This window comes from Trachinotus anak, unplaced genomic scaffold (genome assembly GCF_046630095.1).
Source record: "Trachinotus anak isolate AG129_WGS33_773 ecotype Australia unplaced genomic scaffold, CSIRO_AGI_Tana_v1 ptg000013l, whole genome shotgun sequence".
NCBI lineage: Eukaryota > Metazoa > Chordata > Actinopteri > Carangiformes > Carangidae > Trachinotus > Trachinotus anak.
Window position 1 is genome coordinate 14,985,514 of NW_027273864.1, and position 23,981 is coordinate 15,009,494.

The 23,981-nt window shown below is 41.3% G+C and overlaps 1 protein-coding gene, 1 long non-coding RNA gene and 1 other non-coding gene across 4 annotated transcripts; 1 reads left to right on the forward strand and 2 right to left on the reverse strand.

The window, feature by feature from the left end:
• Positions 1–776: 776 nt before the first annotated feature.
• trnaf-gaa (transfer RNA phenylalanine (anticodon GAA)) lies at positions 777–849 on the reverse strand. Its single transcript has one exon. It is a non-coding gene; the product is annotated as a tRNA-Phe (tRNA).
• A 13-nt stretch (positions 850–862) lies between these two features.
• Positions 863–23,251, forward strand: LOC139631115 (uncharacterized). Of its 2 annotated transcripts, XR_011693291.1 has the most exons (4): positions 863–1,004; positions 2,077–2,279; positions 21,713–21,791; positions 22,403–23,251. It is a non-coding gene; the product is annotated as an uncharacterized lncRNA (long non-coding RNA). The 2 variants fall into 2 exon arrangements; XR_011693292.1 differs by lacking the exons at positions 21,713–21,791; positions 22,403–23,251 and adding an exon at positions 8,368–10,420.
• Positions 3,094–19,141, reverse strand: LOC139631114 (G-protein coupled receptor 22). Its single transcript, XM_071495078.1, has 2 exons — positions 18,703–19,141; positions 3,094–7,092 (listed from the first exon to the last, which is right to left on the reverse strand). Exon 2 carries the CDS (start codon positions 6,965–6,967, stop codon positions 5,273–5,275), a length of 1,695 nt encoding a protein of 564 aa, XP_071351179.1. The 5' UTR covers positions 6,968–7,092; positions 18,703–19,141; the 3' UTR covers positions 3,094–5,272.
• Positions 23,252–23,981: the final 730 nt, after the last annotated feature.

A 23,981-nucleotide genomic window follows, 5' to 3' on the forward strand; every position in this document is an offset into this window, starting at 1 on the left:
AAACAGTGAACTATAAACCCCAATTTGACAGAGGAGTAAGATATCAACAAAAGTCAAGCTTGATATGCTTCATTTTATGTCTTTATACCTCTACTCAACTATATCTCAGAGGGCAATGCTGTAGTTCCCACTGTTTCTGTTGTAGTTTGTAACCTCACAAATAAAAAAAAAAGAAAGAAATTTAAATGTTAAAAATAAAAGGAAAACCTAAACACAATAACACCCTTGTGAAAACTTCAATATGCTTTCAGTATTTTGTCCCCACATGCACTGTATTCGACGAAAGCTTCACAAAAGGTGAATAATGGTCAACCATTATTTTATCATTATAAAGTCAACCCCAGACCTTATCTCGTGATTATACTGTATAACTTTTTATTGCAGTGGTAGTATTGTTGTTTACCAGAGTGCATTTCACTTTCTGTTTATGTCAAAGCTGAACAGTGCTGTAAAAGTCATTTTTTTCTCAGCTTCAGCTGCACTCCTATCAAATGCTACTTGTACAGTAATACATAAATAATTAACTACAGAAAATAACCATTCACCTTAACATTCAGCGTTAGGTTGCCAATTATGCTGCTAATACATGCTTTAAGGTAATTACTTCTGCGTGTTATATGTTGCGATATCTGTATCCTCTCGCAAAAGTCTTTGTAGTTTGATTATAACATATTTTTGTGTAACGTATTATCATTATCTCGGCAGTTAGCAATGTTGCATGTTTAAGGTGTGGAAGAAGCGTCATAAAAAGTAAAACAAAAATTAACCCCAGTCGCTGCCGAAACCCGGGATCGAACCAGGGACCTTTAGATCTTCAGTCTAACGCTCTCCCAACTGAGCTATTTCGGCACGATACGGACGGCGTGGGTTGAAAATATTTATATATAAATGCTTTAATATGGTGTTGTTTCTGTGATACAGTCGTAAAGTATATGGTGCCGACCGTCCATCAGTCCTGCCGTAACTAGCTACCGATCCAAGTCTGGTAACACCGCGGTCAGGAGGTAAGAACAGGGAACAACAAGTCTTAGATTTGATCCAAGTTCAGCTGGAGTTGTTTTGACGTTTGAACACAAGATGGCGCAACTGGTGATCATAAAACGCTGCTTGGTCAAACCCATCACTGTGGACCTGTGTCCTTTGAAAATAACGAAAGATTTAGAATAAAGTCATTTGAGGCTTGTTTAAAGCCGAAATTCAGCGTCATTGTGAGTGTTTTTGATGGTTGTCTCTCTACAGTCTCTCTGAGATATCACCGCACTATTACTGGCCTCTATCTCAATCAGCCCTTAGCTTGCTTACTGTATTTAAGGAGAGTTTGTTGTGTAGGTACAATGAGGTTAGATTTATATGAGACCAAGTTTTATTGCTTAATAGTTGTTTGTTCCCACAAATAAAATCAAAACATCAATACAAAAAGTAAATAATCGAAACACATTTTATACCATTATTTATTCTCGTTGTAGGCTAAATACCATATGGAAAACAATTATCCTCATAGGTTTAACTACCTTAAGTGCAATGTATTTGACAAACTTACAGTATAAATGTAATGTATATTGACTTACTTTTCTCTTATTTGGGTCTGTAAAAAATCAGCATGTCACTTAGTGCTCTGTGAATACGACATTGAACATCTCAGCATCAGAATTGAATTGAATTGAATTATTTGCCATAAATCTCAAAAGATGAGAGAGACTTAAAATACTTGTTTAGCTACTGACTTATAACTTGTGTGTTTTTTGGATGACACCCAAATCTGAATATATTTTTACGGTACGATAGGCAGGAGCAACATATAAGGCTCTCCTGAGCCATCGGTGGTTGAAGACAGCGTAGCTTGCTATTCTTACCATTCTGCACTTACCATTAGCATTTGTTTTTCTCTTTTTTTTTTACAGGGTTCTGCAGTGATGCAGTGCTGTCCCTTTATTAGTCATATGATGATTAGTGCCAGCTTCTATGCCTCCCTTCCCTCTTTTCCCCCTAATCTCCCCTCCACACTGCCTCTAATTCTCTCTCTCTCTCTCTCTCTCCATCCCTGTCTCATGTTTTTGTTCCTCTGTCACCCCCAAGGTGACTTTCCTTCCCTCACCGTCACTGCAGCTGTTCCTCGCTTTGTTCTGGAAGGAGTGAGTGTGGATAAGAGATGAGAGAGATGCAGACCGGCGGAATAAAAAGAAGGAGGACCAAGGGAGGGAACGTGGGTGTGAAAGAGGACTGATGAGATTATCAAGCAGGATGGAGGAATCTTCAGTGTTGATTCACTGCACAAATCAGTAAGGCAACAAACACTCACACACACCACATGCACAGACAGATTTGTTCTGGTAAGAAATAAAAAATTGAAGTGTCAGCATCAAGAGGCTGAGATGCCCCGACAGATGCTTACCTGACTAACAAGTTTCATCTTCATTAGTACTGGTGATAAGCACAGTTGCCACATCACAGGCACACGAGCATACTGAGGGTTCACTACAGTCAGCACTAAATACTTCAACTATCTGGGACAGAGTTTCTAAATTTAGGGATCAGAGCAATGGGGAGTGGAAACAGGAAATGTAGAAAGCAAGGGACAGCTGCAAAATACAGAGACAGATTCGGACAGCTCATTGCAGAGGATGAGTGATAAAAGACATCCCAAGTCACGAGGATGAATCCAAGCAGTTCCCTTTTAAAATTATAAAGCAGCAATCCTTGTGAATAATTAAAGGGTCTAATAATTTCAGAGACATCACAAAACAAAAAGGTTGCGTGGTTGAAAGTTGGCCTGCACAATTATTCTGTAAATGATGTGGATAATTAACTATGTAATTATAACATTTTAAGAGAGTCTTCCAGGTTATCAAATTAGAAAACAAGGTGCCATTTCTTCATGATTTATATCATATTTTCTTTCCTTTTTCATTTCCATTCTGTCTAAAACTGAAACTAGAGACACTCAATTTTCTTATTTTAAATATTATAGCAGACAAAATGCATCTGTATGAAATATAACATCTGTACAATGACTTTTCCTGTGGAATTAAACTTCCTCATAAGTAAAAAAAATGAACATGAAACATATGAATTAACACACTGAACAGAGATAGATGAATTCGTAGATAGATCACCTTTTTAATACAGATTCTGTTCTGTTCTATACAATAACACATAATATAAATCTTATACAATACTAATATTTCTCTATACACATGGTCATAAATGTACAGTACAGTGTACACACATACAGTATTAACACAAATACGCTTACATGGATCTTCTCTTTACAGTAACTCACTCCAACACACTCAGAGTTTATCACAATGGCTGATTTTCTGTCCGGCAGATGATTGTGACCAAGTTTTACTAAAACCCAAAACAGACACTTAAATATTTACATCCCTGAAAATGTACATGAATACACAAGAATTACTGTCTTCTGCCTGGCTCACAAATAGTGTAAAAGGGGTAAGGATGAAAGAAGAGATAACCCAAAGCCCAAGGAGCTCTCCAAGACTTGAGCCCATATAAAGTTTAAAGTGTATTCTATCTACTAACTGACATTAATGTTTACCTACTGCAACACCCATAATACAACAGCTGATTGAGGACTGGTTTATTGTTTTATGTCCAGCATGTCTGGATATGAGACATGAAGCCCTGAGGAGAAAGAGAGATACAGATATAGTGTAACACGTCCAGGACTCAGTCCAGATGCTGACAGAGGTGTGTCTGTCTTTGCAGTCATTCAAAGTGTAGTCCGAAAGCAGCGACTCTGCCCTCCAGAGCGACAAACAGCTAACATGAGGACACGTCCTGCCATGTCAGTGGTTGTTTTTCCATGTTTGGATTCCTCTGGTTTAAGATGCTAATTAACCTGCAGTTACTACGGTGACAGTTTTAATGAAATTTTCACAAAATATTGCCCTTTGATTCCCACTTTAAAACTGAAGTGATACAATTTCAGTAATATTACAGTGGCCTGTCATATACACATAGTTACAATTGCTCCACATAGTTTGTTCTCATATCATCCCCAGTGGCCTTCTGCTGTTAATCAGAAGATTAAGTCCCCTTTCTTCTCTCTCCCCCCTGTAATCTAAAGCAGAAATAGAAAACCAACAGTTCTGTGTTCACATTCTTTTTGTTCACATCCTGGGGGTCATTGCTTTGCTCATCATTTATTGCACATAATCATGGACGCACACGCCTGTTTATTCATTTACGCACGCTTGTTACACACGCCAAACACACATGCATGCGCACATGTAAACATACAAAAACAATCACACAAACACTCTTGTCTACGTCATAATGACCATTGAAGTTTATTTTCAAAGAAAAAAGTCATGCCTTTTAGCTGTTACTTGCACACATTCTTCTAAAATATGGTGCCTATTGAAAATGAAATCTCAGTCCGTTTTTTTGCAGTTTCCTGGTAGTTTCATGTGAGCCTGTAAACTTTGAATCTGATTTACTTGCATTGACCTGCTGTTAATTTGCTCTACCATATACAGTATATGCAAACACTTTCACTCTGATACAATGTTGTAAACATACGGCCGGACATTCAGCACCATGAGAATATATTAATAAATTAATCAATTAAGGCATGAAAAAAATAAGGGAAAGAAAGAGAAATATAGACTTCCACTAATATTTTTCTCACTGAGAATATCTGTGCAGGTAGATATTGTGTGCTTTCACAGATAATGACTAAATATAGATCAGTGTGCATTAAGTGTATGAGTGTGAATTTGTTTGTATGTGTGTAAGTGTGTATATGTGTTTGTGTGTTTGTGTGTGTGTGTGTGTGTGTTTACCTGTGCATATGTACATGCACATGCATGTTGAAGGTGCAGGCAGGAGCAATAATGTATACATTTGCTGTAATCTAACCTTTACCGTACACATGGGGTGCACACTAGTATTTTCAGTAGCCATGGTTATAAAGCTTAACCTTTGTTGCCATGGAGAAACAGTGGCCACCTTGTCAGTCAGGAAGTGAACTAATGAAGGTGTGTGTAAGGAGAGCAGAAAGCTGCCTCTAATTAGAGCTCAGGACTCACCTGTTTCCACATCTGCATGGAACCAGAGGTCCTGAGATTTGTCCTGACTTTTGTAAACAAAACTGGGTCTTATTTCTCTCACACCCATGTATGAATATACACAGGATTCATCTACACATACACACGCACATGCAGGCACACGCACACGCACACACACACACACACACACACACACACACACACACACACACACATAAACATGTGCACGTCGAAGACCAGCATCATTCCCTCACTGCCTCTGTGAGACATCGATCAGTGCCATCACTGGCCTCTACCCGTGGCTTGCGACTCTTCCTCTGGCCTCCCCCCTCCACCCAGGAGTTATGAATAACTGTGCCCCCGCTGAGAGCTGGGTCCACCTGCAGAAGGGACACTACCCTTTTCTTGACACGTGTTTTGAGGGCACGGCGTAGCTTCTGTCTGGTGAAAGCATAGAGCAAAGGATGAAAGATAGTGGTTCCGTAAGCCATCGCTAAGAAACAGAGGCGGAGCCGCACCAGGCTGTCGCTGGGACCCAGACACAGGATCAGAACATTGACTGCAGACAGAGGGGCCCAGCAGCCCATGAAGGTGGATATGATGATTAGGGACATTTTTAGGACGCGACGTTGACGTTCTCGCCGGTCTCTGTGTCTGCGCACTGCACGCCTCAAGGCGATGATGGCTGACACCGAGGCCTGGACACCCACAGAGGAGGCAGGCAGTTGTGAGGTGGCATGGGTCTGCATTGAGGCTGAAGCTGAAGCTGGGGTTGGAGAAGCAGGGGTGGCTGGTGTAGTCGCAACGGGGGTGGTAGCAGCAGTACTGACAGTAGTGACTGTTGCTCCACTGTCAGACATCCCTTGGGGAATGGATGAGAGCGGTGGGGGTGATGTGGGGGTAGGGGTGGGAGACGGGATGAGGGGGGGATGGTTGAGGTTCTGGTTCTGGTTGGAGGACACCACCTCTGTGGGCAGGCTCAGGTCCTTCCTCCTCTGCCTCCTGCAGCGTATCGTGCAGGTGGAGTCCTTTGTGCGTGTACCCCTCATCATGTGAGAGCCAATGCGGATGTTGAGGGCCTGCAGGATCCTGGAGTAGGTGAACAACATGACGGCCACAGCGATGAAGAAGCATGGCACTTGGAGTAACAAATGGTAATACATAGCCAGGCCTGTGTAATACCCCTGCCCTCCAACACACAGCAGTGTCCTGTTCTGCCATACTGGAGGCAGGTGATGGGGAGAGGAGGAGGGGTGAGTGGAGGGTAACAAAGACGGTGAAAGGGAGGAAAAAATGGGGGTTGGTCCAGTAGTGAGCTCAGAGTCATTGTTCTGCCCTTCTGGCTCCTCATCCTCACCATCTTCAGCCCTTGAAGCGAAGAAGTCCCCCTCCAGGAAGGGCAGGAAGAAGACAGCCAGAGACACAGCCCACACTGCTGCCAGGAGCAATGCCGCACGCCTGGGGGTCAGCAGACGACTGGCTGGACGCACTGAGATGTCATATCGGTCCAAACTGATCACCAGTACATTGACCGCTGTGGCCACACTGGTGAACGTGACACAGGCCTCATGAAAGCAGCACAGAGTGGCCAGGCTGCCAACCCCGCTACCATTAGCTGGTAGCAGGATCACAGCCACAGTTAGTGGCAGACACAGCACACAAACCAGTATGTCCAGCACATGGAGGTTGACTGTGACTAGGTTGCTGACTGAGTCCACCAGGTTGGACTGAGCACAGTAGAGCACAAGCACAGTTAGGTTGCTGCTGAAGCCCAACACCAGCTCCAGCATCAGCACAGTGGTCAAAGACACCTGGAAACCCAGAGGGTAGGGCGTGCTCCAGCCCTCCTCCACCCCCACCTCACCACCTCCATCCAGCAGGCCTACCCCCTGACCATCGCTGGTCTCCAGGAGATCATGATAGCCTTCGGTCTCCATTGACGCCACAGCACTCCTTCACACATAGCAACAGTGGCCGCCACACCAGACCATGCTCTGTCTGTCCTTTTCCCCTGGGTCAAATGCGACAGCAGTGAGGATGTTGGTCAGATCTGTGGTTTATTCTATAAAAAAAAGACACATAGAAAGAAGGAAGGGGAAGAGACAGACAGACAGAGGACAGAGAAAGACCAAGCAGTTTAACAGTCAGCTTCTCTCATATTTACGCAGAAATAACCCTGTACAACAAGTACAAGTCAAACGTGTCAAATTTCACAAGTGAAGAGAAGCTATGAATTGACATAGCGAGGTGAAAGTGATCTTGGCAGTCGATAGGAATCATGGGGTGCAGTTCAAGCTGCTGCTGATGACCCATGATGTCTCACTGGGCTCAGGCAATTAGACAACAACATGTTTTGCATAGGCAATGGTAACAGTAGAAAAGAGAGGAATTGTAGCAGGATGTCTCTTGGGTGACAAGGTATGAGTGCATCAAGCAGGGACTCAGCAGAGGATCCCCAAACAGTCTACAGATTTTAATAAACCAGTGGGGATTATTTCCTGGCTGTGCTTACAGTTCTTGTACTATGCTGAATTCTGTTTCAAAGATGTAGCCATGCTTCTCATGAGTGGGTGGATGTTTGACTCATCCTTATGCAACATACATTATATGGGTCAGAGAAGCAGCTTGCAGGATAACAAAAATATACTGTACTGTTAAGATTGCGGCAACATACCACATGCTAAAAGGCAGTGTAGTATGTAAAAATCCAGTAAATGGCAATAGAAAACCCTCCTGTTAAATTCTGTTCTGCTTTTTTCCACAAGCAGAATAAAACTGTCAGCTTCTACCTCCAAGAGGAGAGGTGGCAGGGACATTGGTAGGCTGATAAAGAGACCGTGTAGTGCATGTCAACATAGCAGGCACCCAACTGAGGGTGGCAGCAGTTAATAGTTATCACAGGGAGACGTAATGAAGACGAATGGATCAATGATCCGCAGACAGTGGCACATAAACAATGCTAGCAGTGGAAGACCAGCTCCCCTGGCATCCTCTCTCAACACCCCTTTTCTCCTCCCTCATCCCTCACATCCTTTCCTACTCCCCGTTCCTTTCTCAGTTTTCTGGCTGAGACAGGCCACTTTGCATGTAGAGCATGTTATTCATGGCTGGCTGGATGCTCCCCCGTGCCCTGGAAGGAATCATATAAAGTCCTTGTTGATTCAAGAGGAGATCCTTTTTCTGTAAACAGTGAGAAAGAAAACTATTCCCTCCCTGACCCTTTCAGGTATGTCCTTACTGGCAGTTTTGACCCCAGCCTTTACTGTCAACCTTTCCTCTGCCACAGCTTTTGTTCTCACCCTCTTGTTTGCCCTTTTCCCTTTGTTTCATTTCACAGTTTTTCCTCCCATTTGTCATGTGGAAAGGACCTGCAGGCAGAACAGGACTCAGTGTGGAACAGTGGTCTATCTTAATCCACTAATGGGTTCCATGGGGTCTGTGGTATTGCTGGAACATTGATTTAAAGCGTCATCGATCTGCCAATTTAACAGACCTGAGGCGAGGGAGCACACAAGCACACTTGCTATCTCATCCTTTCAGGGGTACGCGTAGTCTCATTTAAGCGCTGCATAAAACAGTTGTGAGTGAATTTGTTCTATTCCCTCCCTTTAACACCTGCTGCAGTTAAAGAATTGTGTTCTTCATTTACTTTATCATGGTATCACAAAGTTTTTGGCTTTAGTGAACAAAGGTAGTGTTTTTAAAATGTTGGAAGCAGCTTCAGTATTTGTAATATTTCTCCTTTCCTGAAAAACATTCAATTTTCATTCACATTTTTGGATTTTATCATTCACAGATAATGTGAAACTAAACACACATGTTCAGTTCTTCTTGACAAGAGTGAATTATTTTGCAGTCACTGATTTGAACAGTCTCATCAAATATTAGGTCATCATCTGTTTCACAGTCCTACCAATAATTAGCAGGTGATGATTGTGTACTGGTGAAATGAGCAGGCTCAGGAGCTTTCAGCAACAGTCATTTATGCTATAATATGATGAAGAGAAACAGTGAGCCACAATCAGTGCTGTGATAATGGATGCTTAATTTTGTGTGATGAACTGGTAAGAGACACAAAAAAAAAAAAAAAAAACACAGACAAAAGAGTAGGAAACGTCTGTGTTAGCATGTGGTTTGGGGGCAAGACAAAATGTCAGAAGCCCTTTATATGAGCAGCTGTGACTCTGACCTGCGGGCAGGAAACGTCAAGATATTCTAGTTTTTATAGCAAGAGAAGGATGAGGAAAATTAAGATGTGTAGACAGGGTGCTGAACTTTGGGTAATGATCACCAGTGTTAGTGTGTTTCAGTGGGAAAAACTCAGGTTCATTTGAGGTTACTGATCTTACTCAATTTGAGGTCCTGGCAACTCAGAAACAAGCTACTGAGAGGTCCATGTCAGTGCACTGCTGTCTGCTGCAATGTTTTGGTTGTAATTATAATTGTACTGTTGCAACCAACCCAAGTCTATATATGTGTGTATATGTGTATTTCTGTACAAGTTGGTGCAAGTTGTCTGAGTAAGTTGTGGCAAGAGAAAATAGCTGGAAACAAGGTGAAACTTTAGCACCATAAATTGCATCCTGTGATTGACAAGTCAGACAGAAGGGAAACGGGTAGAGGGAGCTCAAGCCATGGGCAACAAAACATGCTATATTAGGAAATGACCCAAACAAACAAACATTAAAATCTAAAATGTCTGGCAAGTTTTCTGACAGTTCTGCTTTGGTAGTTAATGTGAAGACAAAATTTCAGTCACAGCCTTAAATAGGTTTTTGTAAACTCATGTGCCCCTTCCTCAGTCATCAATCCACAGCAAAATTTGAAAGCTGAATAATGTGGCTGGTTAGGTCAGTATAGAATCAAATGAATAACTATATCCACAGATTTCACTTTGGCTTTGCAGATGGTTTCATCAAATCTGGTGTCTCAATTATTGTGGATTCTGTGCTTTGCTCCAAAACAACCACAACAAACTGACAGTATCCTAGACTGCTCAACTTCCTAGACCCAGCTGTCAGGGTTATTATAGGTGTTGGGTAGGAGATGACAGGTTGTCAAGTCCATTTTCACAATATCAGAGGGTAAATGCAAGAGCAGATTCTGTTGTCAGTGCAAGACTTTCAGCTTCTCTCTTTCTTTTCTAACTTTTTCTCTTCTTTTGCAACCTTGCATACACTTTGCACACGCTCTAAGCTCTCCATGTTTTTAGTTTTTTCCCCTGACACGTATCCTGCCAGAGGCTAAATTACTTCTGCCCAACACAAAGACAAACAGCAGGCAGTTTGTTTGGCCCAGACAACATCCAATGTGAAGCATTTCACTCTCTTGGCCTGTTTGTTGGATATGTATTAGTGAAATAACACACATCACAGCACACTGAGTGGATATGTCAGATAATGTCCAGATGCTCAAACCAAAGCAGGTGGAGGAAGTAGATGGCACTGATACGGGTGATGTCTCCCCTAGACTCCCAAGATAACTGCAGCAAAACACATTTTGCAAAAGTTTTACCAAGGGTGCAGTCAGCATAGTGATGCAGCAACTCAGTGGATGCCAAGGTCAAATTCAAGTTTCAATTTAATGACACAGCCACAACTCTTTGTCCCCCATGTTAAGTCACACATTGTGTTTTTTTATATATTATTATTTCTGCTTTCCTTTTACTTCAGAGAAACTGTTTTGCACCCACTTTTTAGTGCCATGGATGACTCTGCACAAAGCTGACTCTAACAAGTCACATTAGCTAGTAAATACTCTGAAATGTCATGTGTGTGATCCGCCCCTTAAATGAAGAGAGACACAATTCACTTCATTTCACACAAGATGCACCTCAGATGACAGGGAAACTGTGCTTCCACGCCAGTGCACCTGTCTGATAAATAATATACACACACGTTTCCGGGCACGTCTGAAATGAGGCAGAAACAGTTTATTAAATCTGGCCCTTTGTGCCATGACTGCTGTCCATCGTGCTGCTGTGCACCGAGGTCTCAACCTGCTGCTGCTGAAAGTGCTGATCCTGCACCAGGCCTGAGGGCACTCTCCCATTTTCAACTCACTGTGACAATGTGGTCAGTACACGTGAGACTTTAGTTTGCTAATTATTTAAATGTAAGCGCTGCTTGTGCCCTCTATAAAACTTTTTGTGCTCAGTTTTCTTATTTCTGAGGGTGTAATATTAACAGTAACAGTATTGCTGACTCGGCCATCTAATGTTTATCTGAAAAGTCTTGTTTGGTAGAGCACACCTCCCTTCAGGTTTGGGGAAGCTCCACAATGGATTGCTTCAAGTTAGTCTTGTTAGTCTGTTCTGTTGCCTGGAGTCCTTATTTTCAATCTGCATACCTGCTGCTGTTTATATTCAGCTGCTGGAAATCATCCAGCTCCTCCATGAGTGCTGCGCTTGGGTCCACCTCAGAAAGGGGGCTCATCAGTACTGTTTACATAAGGACAGCAATAACTAAAGAAGATGTGTATCACTTTTCCCCAAAACTAAGATTGGAAAAAATGCTGTGGGAGTAATCAGTCTCTGGTTGTTCACATAACAACAAAACACAAAGGCATTGTATCTGACTACAGATGCACAAAGATGGTAATGTAGCTGCACTGTGTTATGGTTTATTTAGGTTACTATCCATAGAGAATTTGGTATCTGTTTCTTCTTTGATGGATTTTTTTACTTGAAAAATTGTAAAATGTCAGTAAAAATGGTGAGACTTTGCCTTTGTTCTTTGATTCTATTGGACCAACACCAAAAGCTGACATTTAGGGAAGAAAGGGATGGAAGTCAGAGGAAGAAAAGAAGGGGGGAGTGAAGGAGAAAAAGAGGAAAAAGACAGAGAGCAAAGAGGATGGTGATGCATGCAACTCGCTGACTCATGGCTGTCTTAGGTATTCCTAATGTCTGCAGTGAGACAATCGATCAAAGGCTCAATTTTCCCACTCAATTCAGCCAGCAGCGCGAACAACAAGCAGCCACCAGCTGGGCAGCAGCGTCCCTGGCAGGCTCCCAACAAACCAGCCTGGACAGGCCAACAACACAACCCGCTCAGTGAGAGCAACAACATCCCAGTCTATCTAATGTGTTCCTGATCATCTTCAGGAGAAATGCAGCTTGAATTTGAGAACACGCAACAAACTGAATACTGTATGTTTATTACCGGTGGGAGTGAAACTCTGGGAGTGTTAAAACCAACACTGCTACTCTTTATGTAAGGCCAAGCAACACTTAACACTGTAAAATTTTAAAATGGGTTATCATAACTCCTGCCGAGCTTGCCGAAGACACACAAGCACACCATGTGGTTCACAATGTATCTCTAACTGCCGCCCACCCACACAGCCACCCACTGCCAGCCCACGTCTCAGCACACGCTCCCTGCCCATATGCTCTCCACAGATACGGCAGAAGATGGATTGCTATCCGAGGTGAATGACATCTTGTGTACTTAAGAAACTGCTGAATCCCATCTGCACTTATGTCTGAGACAAGCTAGGGAGAAAGGAATGGAGCTAACGGGAGATAAGATGAAAATGGGAGGTAGGTGCAGTGAGGGAGTGATGGATGAGGGGGAGGCTTAGGGGTGTGCAGATGGATGCTGAGTCGTGTGCTCGCTGGAGGGGAATGTTTGTTCCCTGCTCACTACCTCTATCCATCTCTCTTTTGAACAGTCCCAGTTGTGTCGACTCACCTCCCCTCTTCACCATCCATCTTACAACCAGCACATGGCTCTTTACTGTACAGTGTCTTTGTGTAATCCTCCCCAGATTCCCTGGATAGACTATTCTGTGATTCTGAATATTACTCTAGTGCTTCATAATGCAACTGTGCAAGTAGCTTCCCACAGATTGCTTTCATTACATCAGAGACCTTGTAAGTAAAACAAAAACTCATATGTCCAGTCACTTTACATCCCACAATTCTGACAGGCTGCCACCAGAACATCGATAAAGAAGCTATAGTAGGCAAGTTAATTATCACAGGCTATAATCCATAGGAACAGTTCTGTATAGAAAGAACGCCTTGATCTCCAGACAGCTCTGGTCCACAGGGTGTGAGGCATCATTACCACTTGACAACACGTTCGATGGATTTCATTTGGCTTCACCATTCATTAAAGACACTCCTCTGTATTCTATATCCAGCTATGACGTCCCAAGCCTGTAATTTTGCTATTACAAGCGCAACCCATCACTAAGCACTAATCAAGGCTGCCATGCAATCACAGTTCTTTAAAACAAGAAGAAATCAAAATCAAGTGTGAAAGCTGGCGAAATGAAGTAAAACTGAGTCATAGCAAGAGGGGAATGTTACGTAAATCAGCACTTTGGAAGGCTGTTCACCGGCCCATTGAACAGAATAGCTATGATTAGTAATAATGATGGTAAGACAATAAAACAGGATAAAATGGAGAGTTATAACAGCGTTCATTATACTTCTATTATACCAGTAATTAGTCCTACATTCCTTATGTGCTCTAAAGTGATTGCTTGTGATTAGCAATGTCTCCCTCCATCTCTCCATTTCAACAGCGCTTCTCATCGGAAGTTAATGGATTGTTCGAATGTAGTCGTCAAACTGAAGTAGCTTGTGTGCTGCACGAACATGTGTCGATCCATGTGTTGGAGTGTTGTGAATAAATAGTCAAGTCACAGTGTGGGGTCTGTGGTTGCTTTAATGCTGCTCTGGTAACAAAGCACTGAACCAGCCGCTGTTTGTGTGATAACAGGCCTAGGTCCCGACTGTTGAGCAAGATAAAGCTTTGACCCTTGCTGATGTGCACATGCACGACAACTGCCCACACTGTGTCCAGAACATCTCAGCCCAGACCTGGCATTGGCCTTCTTCCCCCTCCACCTTTGTTTCAGGCAGGTGAGCTTGCGCACTATGATACCCTGAACATAATCGTACACATACTAAGAAGATGCTGACCCAGAATTGTGGAGTTTCTTTACTTCCTTTTTCACTGTTTCTTTTTAATTAAAGTGGAACAATGTCGATTTAACACATGAAGATTAATTTACCTGTTACAAGAAGGACTATACAGACTGCGGAGACACAGTTGTATCATGTCTACTGTGGCTCAGGGGGGCGCCTCATCAAAAGTCTGCAAAAATAACCTAGATGATGTTATCATTTTATTCTATATTTATGGGAGTGTGATTCTATATTGCTGGAGTATCCATTTAATATAAACTACTTTTTTTTTTACGGTAAAGCCTCCCACACGGCTTTGTAGGAATAGCTATACTAGTGCATTAATTTGTTTTTTCCAACTTGACTCTTTCATTTCAATGTTAATTTAAAGAGTTACTACACCATAAATATAAAAAAATGCAAAAGAGTCAGTGTAAATGAAAAGAATTTCAAAGAATCCCCACACTTGTCCTGGTTAAACACATTAAATGTAGGCATAAACCTTTGATCAATGGTGCGGCAGTAGTCTGTATGACTAAATGTGTGGATGACTGGATAAGAAATTGGATGTTGGATGCTTTGATTACTTTTACCATCAGTGTTTCTTACCAAAACACATTACTTGTATCTTTCAGGTCTACAAAATGTGTTGCATATATTAATTTCTTAATAAAACTTTTGCAAAGCTGATATACAAAGTTATACTTACTTGCTAGCAGTCTTTTTCTTCCCTGCTTTTGTTGGTGCATTGCTGTTATTCTTGGTGCATTAGAGTTGTATATCAGTGGAATAGCATAAAACCATAGGCAGGGATGTTTATGGTGCTGCAGATGTGTTCGAACAAACTTGCTAAAACAAATAAAACAAGGAACTTATATTCAAGCATTGCTCAGCAGCACTATTACTGGTCAAAAAGTCCAAGGAGTACCATTAACAAGGCATCCCAGTGAAACATTCTGAAACCCAGCAGAGTAAAAAAAAAAAAAAAAAAAAGAAATCCAAATCGTAATCAGGACAATTGTGCACTCTTGTATTTCTTTGTTTCATCAAACTTTGCCTCAGCAGATCAGTGCCTGCAGAGAGAGAAATCTCTTTGCACCAAAATATCATGAGAAGAAGAGAGCAGAGGAGGAGGTCAGAGAATTTCAAAAATAGATTTGAAGACAATGGAATAAGCAAAAGATTAAGTGGAACTGATGGGATCCTAGAAAAAGAGAGACTGAAGTTGTCTGCTTCAGTTTAAAATGATTAAGCTGTTTCACTCCAGAGGGCAATTAGGACTCAATTAAAGCCATTTATCTCCTGAAGACAGGATATCTTTGACCAAGAGGCATCTGTATTACATCACCATAATGACAGACAGAGGTCATACTTGAGGCAGGGGAACAGTAACACACAACAAACATATATATATATATATATATATATATATATATATATATATATATATATATATATATATATATATATATATATATATATATATATATATATATATATATATACACACACACAACGAAAAAGTAATGGATTCATTTTCTATTCCCACATGGAACTAAACTATTAAGAGGGGCAAGGTAAATGCAAAATACTTGTCAATCAAACCCAATTCACACTTCAGATCTTATGTCTGTCAGCTAATGTAGCAAATGCATGAGCAGCATGAAAATATACATCTAATTATGTTAAAAACATATGTAAATATGTCATGTAAGACATAAGCAAGAACGCAGCTGTATTCCTGTTCTACAAATGTGTGGGCACGGTGAGTCTATAGAGTCTTTGTATATGGGTCTTCTCTTCCATGTTGTATCTGTATCCCCCCTCTTGATGTCTATTTCACCGTGGTCATTCCAATCTGATATTTTTATGATTTATAGACCCATCTCTTCTCTCTGTTTGTTCTTCATGGTTTCCTGCTCCTTCTACTGAGATCTCCTTCACCTCCCTGTTTCCATGCACTCACACACTTCAAGAAATGGTGTATTCATATTATATTAGGATAGGAAATTAAGTGCGGTGTGCTTTTAATATCACATGGTGAACATGAGTGAGCTGGCAAGAAGGACGAGTAACCTCAGCCATCAGTAATCAATGCGTCTGGGTACAAGGCAGTTACTGGTGTTTATCATGACTTTTTTCTGTTATCATACTTGTTCAGAGGCTGCTTCTTGTTTTGTACCATAGTTTTATGCAAGGACGTGTTCACTTGTATGTTCAAAGGTTTGTGAGATGACTGGCTTGGGTCAACTAGGCTGATTAAAAAGGATGTAGCCAGTCCATTTGAAATATTGTTCTAAATTAAGAAAGTAATGTTGCCAGAGGCTTTTACAGCAGTAAATATTGTTTCTTGTAACTACAGTAAGAAACATCTGCTATGCTAGTAAACAATACCGTCTGTTTACAATAAAAAATTATAGACAGCTTGAAGAATTTTAATTGCCAGTGAAAAGCAAACTTTTTTCCAGCTGTGCCATCTTTCGCATACTGTAAACCTAACACATTCATTTAAAAAGCCATTTTAGGCCATTAAAAATCCAACACTTACAGAAGCTTTCTGGGAACATACATACAATCTTATGTGCTTTTCCCACACTGTTGTTGTCCTGTAATACCAACAACATGACTACCACCATCTCTAAGGTACTATTATATAAAAGGTAAATAAGACTTCTCAATCAGCACGTGAGATCAGAGGCAGAGTACTCCTTAGCACATCGTGCTGAAACAAAATATGACAGCATCCCTCAACTATGCTGCAGCATCCCGCTGGAGAGTGACACGTGTGGTGGAATATTTCCCCACCAGCAGCATCAAAGGTTCTCTATAAACACATGCACCAACACAAATACACAACGACCCATATGCAAAGCAAACACACAGAGAATGGAAACGCGAATACATTATAACAATTGTCCCTTTGCAATTCATAGCTGGCATTTTATGTGGAAAAGAGAAGGAAAAAGACACGTGTGCAAAAAAAAAAAAAAAAAAAAAAAACACAAGCAGAAAACATCACAGAGAGGTGGGTGTTAACAATCTGTCTTCAAGCTGCTGCATGTTAACACTCATCAAAAAAGTTCATTTGCAGGCAAACAGCCCTAATGTAGACCACTTAATATGAAGATGAGGTAGTCAGTACTTTTAAGTAGCTTGTTAGAGCACATTTCCAGAGTATAATTTACTGAAGTGTCGAGTAAAAATCAGATTGAGGAGACAGTAAAATAGGGTTGCATTACTTTGCAATAATATCCCCTTTTCAAGATGCATTCTAAACATTTAATTTCGTTTTTACCATAATTGGTTACAAATAAAACCAACTAGTCTACTTCCTCTAGATTACAGCATTCCTATATTTTAGAAAACCAGTTGTTTCCAAATTACATAGCCACACTAAGCAATAACACAACAATGAATATAAAGAATTACAGAATTCCGAATATATGAATGTGGGAATACAGTAATGTGAAAGAATATAGTAAGTGTTGCAGTAGAACACAGTGGGAACACAAAAGTAAAGTGAGCAAATATAAGTCGTTATAATTAAAGGTATTAGATGGGGAAAAAAATCATGTTAGGAAGCAAAACATGCTGCACCTGATCCGAAGAATTTGATTTGTAATTTTTAATGAAAAGCACTGTCCCATCATTCATATGATACTGATCAATTAATCCATCTGGAGCCATAACTTCAACTAATGTTGTACAGTGTTGAGCAGGTGGAAACCCAACACTGAGCACCACTGTTTTACCTTCCAACCACATGTTCCCATTTCACATCTCATGAAGGAGCGAGCAGTGTTCAAAACAATCTTTGTCATTGTTCCACATTTGAAGAGCCAGGGCTAGATTGCATGAGGCAATATATGGTAGCAGTAGCCAGCAAAGCCGCTACTTACTGGAGGTAAAAAAAAAAAAGAGAAAGCATTATGATTTTTTTTTTTTTTTACAAAGACACCAATTCAAATTCGCCACCACATTTCAGATTTATGCATTATTTCCAAATAAATGCAGAGGAGCCCAAATAAATAATTTGAAAGCAAAATCCTTATGACAGTTCGCGACTCATCATGTGCACTGTAGATTAATTTTGTCAAATAAATGACATCAAACTGGACACCTTCATGTCAGTCATGGTGCATCCATGTGACTGAAGCATATCAACAACCACTGAGGATCCCTGGGAAATGGGAGACTTGGAGGATAAAAATTACCACAAGCTCCATGGAGCAAACTGATCCTAACAGTGTTATAGTGTGGAAGCCTATAATTTCCAAACAACATATAGCCCAGCTTGTTTGTAGGGTTTCTTTTTCTCTCTATTGGACCACAGCTATCGTCTGATTGTTACTACACATGACAAGAAAGCCAGAATGATCATAAACTGCTGAAAGACGTTTGTCCCACAGATCAGTCACTTCATGTCTGAAATGCAAGTCCGGAGGCTGTTTTCAACCCCCCCCCCCCCCCCCCCCACCCCCCGATAAGTGCTGTTCTGACAATGGTGTGATCTGTTATTGTCCCTCGAATCAAAACAGGTTTGGACCGTCTTGTCCCTACACAAGACAGCCCAGCATTTATTTCATTTGGCAGAGGACATGCAGGCTATTCATTTGAAAACCAAGACCCTTTACAAGTCAAATTGTCTCTAAGTACATACTGTGATCTTGGTGACACTGAAGACATTTTATACTTGAAACTATAAAATGAGTTATTATTGAGAGAAGTGCTGTCGTTGAGTGTTGAACTTACCAGTTTGGTGAGTGGGAATTCCCTTTACATCCTACTGCAGGTGTCGGTGCGCTGCGCTATCTCCAGCACTGGACCCCGATTCACTCCAGCGCTCCCCGGGACAGCTGGCTGTCAGCCAAAAACGTGACCGGAATAATTTGCCTCCGTTTTGTTATAAATATTACAGCGGCAGGGGGTAGGGGGTGGGGGGTCGGGGGGAGGGGGGTTAGGGGGTCCACGGCTGAAGACGCAGAGCGCGGCAGTGTCTGGTGCCCGCTCACAAATCAGGTAATATCATAGTGTTTTGGCGTTTGTCTTCTAATTCCTCGCTCAGCACGGCGGGCTACACCTGTCCGCCTCTATGCAGCGGGCTTGTACAGCATCCCACACACTGACCGGCCAAACGCATGATAATGCGCTAACCGCTCACTGGAGCGCACTCCCTCCATCCCAGCGACCAATACGGTGATCTGCAAGCGGAGGGAGAGGGGTGGGGAGTGGGGGGGGAGTGGGGGGTGGAAGGAGGAGGAGACAGGGATGCGGGAGGAAGATTGGGGCTGGGGGGCTGGGGTGCCTGTGTGTGATGGGTAGTCTTTCACAAGGACGACCTGAGATTCCTCAAGGGTGAACGTTTCTCTGTAGTAATTCAGCAAGATTTCCTATTACTTGCGTCTCCCTCTGTCTCCCTTCCTCAAAACATATTGCACACACTTCACCTGATCTCCCTCCAAGGAAAATGACTGGATTCAGGCTTGAGCTGATAACAGTCTCTCCTCATTGTGGAGGAGGCTTTTGGAGGCTTCTGTTTATATTTCGCTGCACGCTGGGGGCTGTAGAGTGAGTGCCTGGCCTGCTCATGTCAGACTCTAAATTTCTATGTGGCGACTTCATCGCCAGTGGAGGATGAGCTGCTTAAAGAGCGGATTCATGAGGCTTGAAGCCATATTTCACCTGCGATCATCATCTCATTGTGAAGTGCACCCTTCCATCTGCTGCACTATGAGCACTCTGTCAACAAGAGTGGTGTGCACTGATCAAGGTCAATGACTGTTAAAAATATGACCTTGGATAAATGTAAGGTCCCTGTCACTGCAGTTCTCACACTGATGGGTTAAATTACTGTGCAGATGAATATGTGTGATAAACTGTGCATAGGGAGATTTAGATGAAAGGTGTGAACACCTGGGGTCTCTGAGGAGAGCCAGGGCCTCTGACGTCAGCTGTTCTCTGTTTATAAACTCCCATGGTGGAATGTGTGCTAACATGAGAAAAAACTACTAATAAGGATTTATAGTTTTATCTTTATGAAATGGATGTATGAGAAAACTTCTGAATATCGAGCATATTTTGAATTGGTAACTGGCTCCTAGAACCTGTTACACCTGCATCTGAAATTTATATGTTTGACCCCAGTGTGCTAATAAATAGATGGTGTCTAATTGCTGTTTATATAACCTTGAACAAGAAACATTTCATGCCTCTGAAACTAAATTAAATCAGTGGAGACCCTCTTGCACTTACGGCCATCCCCTAAGCGTTTATTTTCCATCCCAATCTTGACTGAGCATTTTCCTGTGTGGCATCAGTGTCAACAGCATTGTGACTTAGAAGTGACAGTATTTTTCCTCCAGTTTTGCCTTTGTATAGTGTGTGTGTGTGTGTGTGTGTGTGTGTGTGTATACCACTCTTGTATCTGTCCACCAATTATACAGCTACAGCAGCTGGCTAACTTAGTTCAGCATAAAGACAAAGAAAACAAGGGGAAACAGTTAGCCTGGCTCTGCACAAAATTAGCCTAGCAACACATCTAAAGCTCACTAATTAACATGTTACACCTCATTTTTTTTATCTGTACAAAAACTGTAAAAACAACAGATTGTGGTTTACAGGGGTTATTTACTGGCTGATTTCTTGGCTGGAAGCAGAAACTGTTGCCTTGCAATCTCAAGACTACAAGGCTATACGTCACATAGCAGCAACATTAAACTGCACCTTGTCATTTTTACACTTTGGTTTTTGTACAGATTGAACAAGAGTGATATAACATTGGTGAGCTAATTAGTTTATTAGTGAGGTTTGGCAGCGCCGGTAGGAGGATTTAATCATCTTTGGCAAGAGAAAGACTGTTTCTCCCTGTTTCAAATCTTTATGCTGTAGCTTCATATTTTCCATACAGGTGTGAGAGAAGTATCTATCTCCTCATCTTACTCAAGAAACAACAAGAAAGAAAATATACACATTTCCCAAAATGTCCTTTAAAAACAGAATATTGTGCATCAATTTTAAGATTCATTTGTTTGTGTGTGTGTGTGTGTGGAACATGGGAATGAGTTAAGGGACAGTAAGCACTTACATTTTGGGATGAAAAGACAGTGGAGCATACTGATTTTGTGTGATTCTTCCCTGCACAAAACACCTGATGGTCCCTCTTGAAAGATTTTAGCAGTTTTTCTGCACATTTGTCGCCCCCTCAACCCACCCACCACCCTCTCCATCACTTTTTTTTTTTTTTTTATCTCTATAGGCCACTTTTTTCCTTTCACTGCACCACACAGCCTACAGCCATGCCTTTTTTGACAAACACAAAAACACAGGGACTTGCCCTTGCTACTGATCTAAATCTCTTGTGAAAATAGTCACACACAAATGCAAAGCCAGCCAGTGATTAGGAGCATCTGCCAAACACCCACAGACCATATGTCTGTGTCATTCAGCCAAGTGAAAATACAGGGAAATATCTAAACATGCACAAAATACTAGAAAGCAAATAAAAACACACACACTGACATAATGTTGACGGAAAGGCCCAGAATGAGATATGTGCACACTAAAACACTAAAACACACATACAGTCAACACTTAGGTGTTGATTCTAATACTGCAGTTTATATGCAGCAAGTGAAAAATGCAACATAAAAGAAAACACATCATCATGATTTTCAGCCTGCAGTCATCTTAAATACTGTAATGCCATCTGTGTACTTCATCACCTCAGCTATTTTACTGATTTCCCATATTTCCCGCCTTGCAGGAACACCATGACAAGGAGCATGAACTGTGCAGCTGTGGGTTAAGGAGCAGTACCAACAGTACAGCACAAGGTTTTCCAGGTGAGACACTTAAAATGCAACTTGTGACTGAGTCTACGGAGAATAACATATCACTCCTTCTTCTACAAAGATCCAGATTTCGTCCCCTCCTTATGGTTGTTAAATGTCAGTACGAAAATGCTAAGGCAAAAAAGAAACCCCTTGCTCTTTGAGCTTAAGGTGTGATATAAAAATGTGACATTTTTCTCTGATGTGTCAGAGCACTGAAAAGTTTTCTGTCAAGCCTCATTGTAGTTACAGTGGAAACATCCCAGGTTGTTTGCATTTCTCTAATTATTCATAAGAAGGAGAAAAAAACCCACCACCAAGCCACAAGATGCTTGTTTATTTTTGTCTTTAGTCTGTAAACTGAATCCCTGATCCAAGGATGTTGTTTTGTAGCCAATAATGTACAGTGACCTCCTGGTTTCATCCCTTGAGAGAGATTTTCTCTACAGACATCAATAAAGCCTCAGATCAGTTTTCTCCCTGTGGCTTTATTTATTTATTTTTGAACAAGGTAGTGAATGTAAACAGTCTGTGGTCACATTTTGAGTGATAATATGCATTGGCATTTACTGTACCCTCTTTGGTGTGGGATATTGAGTGCATCCCTGCGTCCTCTCTGACAGCAGGCCTGGCAGTGAGGGGCTCTGTGGCTCCGTCTGTTTAGTGCAGCATCAAAGACCCCGGCAGAACCTCTGGTAAACCTGGACAAAAGTCAAGACCTGGGGCCTAGTCTGGCATCAGATCCACTGATCAGTCAGTTACATGATTAGTTACATCTGTGTTTTTCCTGCTATGACAAGTCAAAACGTGCGGGAAAAGGTTTGTGAATCTAGTAATTGGAATTGAAAGAAAGAAGAGTTCTCCCAAGATTCAGGTCAACAAAATTTATTCAGTTATTTTGTGAAGCTGTACTTAAAGGTCCCATACTGTATACATTGAAATTTCCATGTCTTTTTTGATTATAAAGCAGGTTTAGGTGCTGTATTAATACTATGAAAGTGCTCAGTCCACAGAGAAATGCACACAGCCCATATTCAGAAACTGTGCCTTAAAATGAGCCGTCGGGACTTCTGTAACTTTGTGATGTCACAACAAGGCTCAGAGCCTCTCTTCTGATTAGCTCACCGACCTTTTTTTACTAGAGCTCCAGAGAAAGCCTGAAAGAGGAGATGTAAAACTACAATGAGATGGTTTTGGTACTTAAAACCACAAATATATCTTCTTATGGATATCAAAACTTCAAAAAAACACTGGAAAAGTGTAAAATATTGCTAGCATGTAGATGTTCAGCAGGTATAATATCTGCCATCATGTTAATTAGCATTAAACACCAAGAACAGCTGAGGCTGATGTAAAAAAAAAAGTAATTAATTTGGTCTTAATATAAAGGTTTGGATGATTAAAAAACCAGATGGTAGCACTAGATGAAACATCATGGTGTTTACAATTCATCATTCAAGGACCATGAAAATTTGTATCAATTCAAAAGTTGTTGACATATTGTAGTTGGAACCACATTTTACATGTGTATATATATATATATATATACATACATATAAAAAGTGGTTTTTCATCTAATGGCGGGGCACTGAACTAATGGGCTCATCATTTCTACATGAAGCCAGAGGCTCACTGATACTTGATCTGTTGGTGAGAACAGCTACAAGGTCTGAAAACTGAATTTTAAGCACTAACAACATGTATTTAATCTGTTGAAAATATAATTGGGATATATTTAAGCACTAATTTACATCTAGACATAGTTAGGCATGACCTTGAATCTGACAGACACATGCTGTGGACACATCCTTATAGCTGACCTTATTACAGTCATAAACAGAAAGATGGCCAGCTGGATTGTCACATAAAACTGAGACAGTGCAAATTAAAATGTCACGATGCCTCACAGTGACACTCACTGACTCAGCTACACTTCCTGTTCAAATCAAACACACTCAATCATGAGAGGCAAGATTGATCAGATAGACCTGAGAGGAGACGAAGCAATAAGAGCAACGTGAACAAAGGAGTTCGGATTCACTGGATTCCAGCTGCTAACAGATGAGTGGACTGAAGTGCTTCATGCAGACGTGTAAAAAAAATAAGCGGAAGAGTTGACACGACATACAAGAGAGAAATTGTCAAACTGTGTGGTCTGATAACTGTATGCACAAGATTATATAAGGAAGAAGAGGAGGCTGA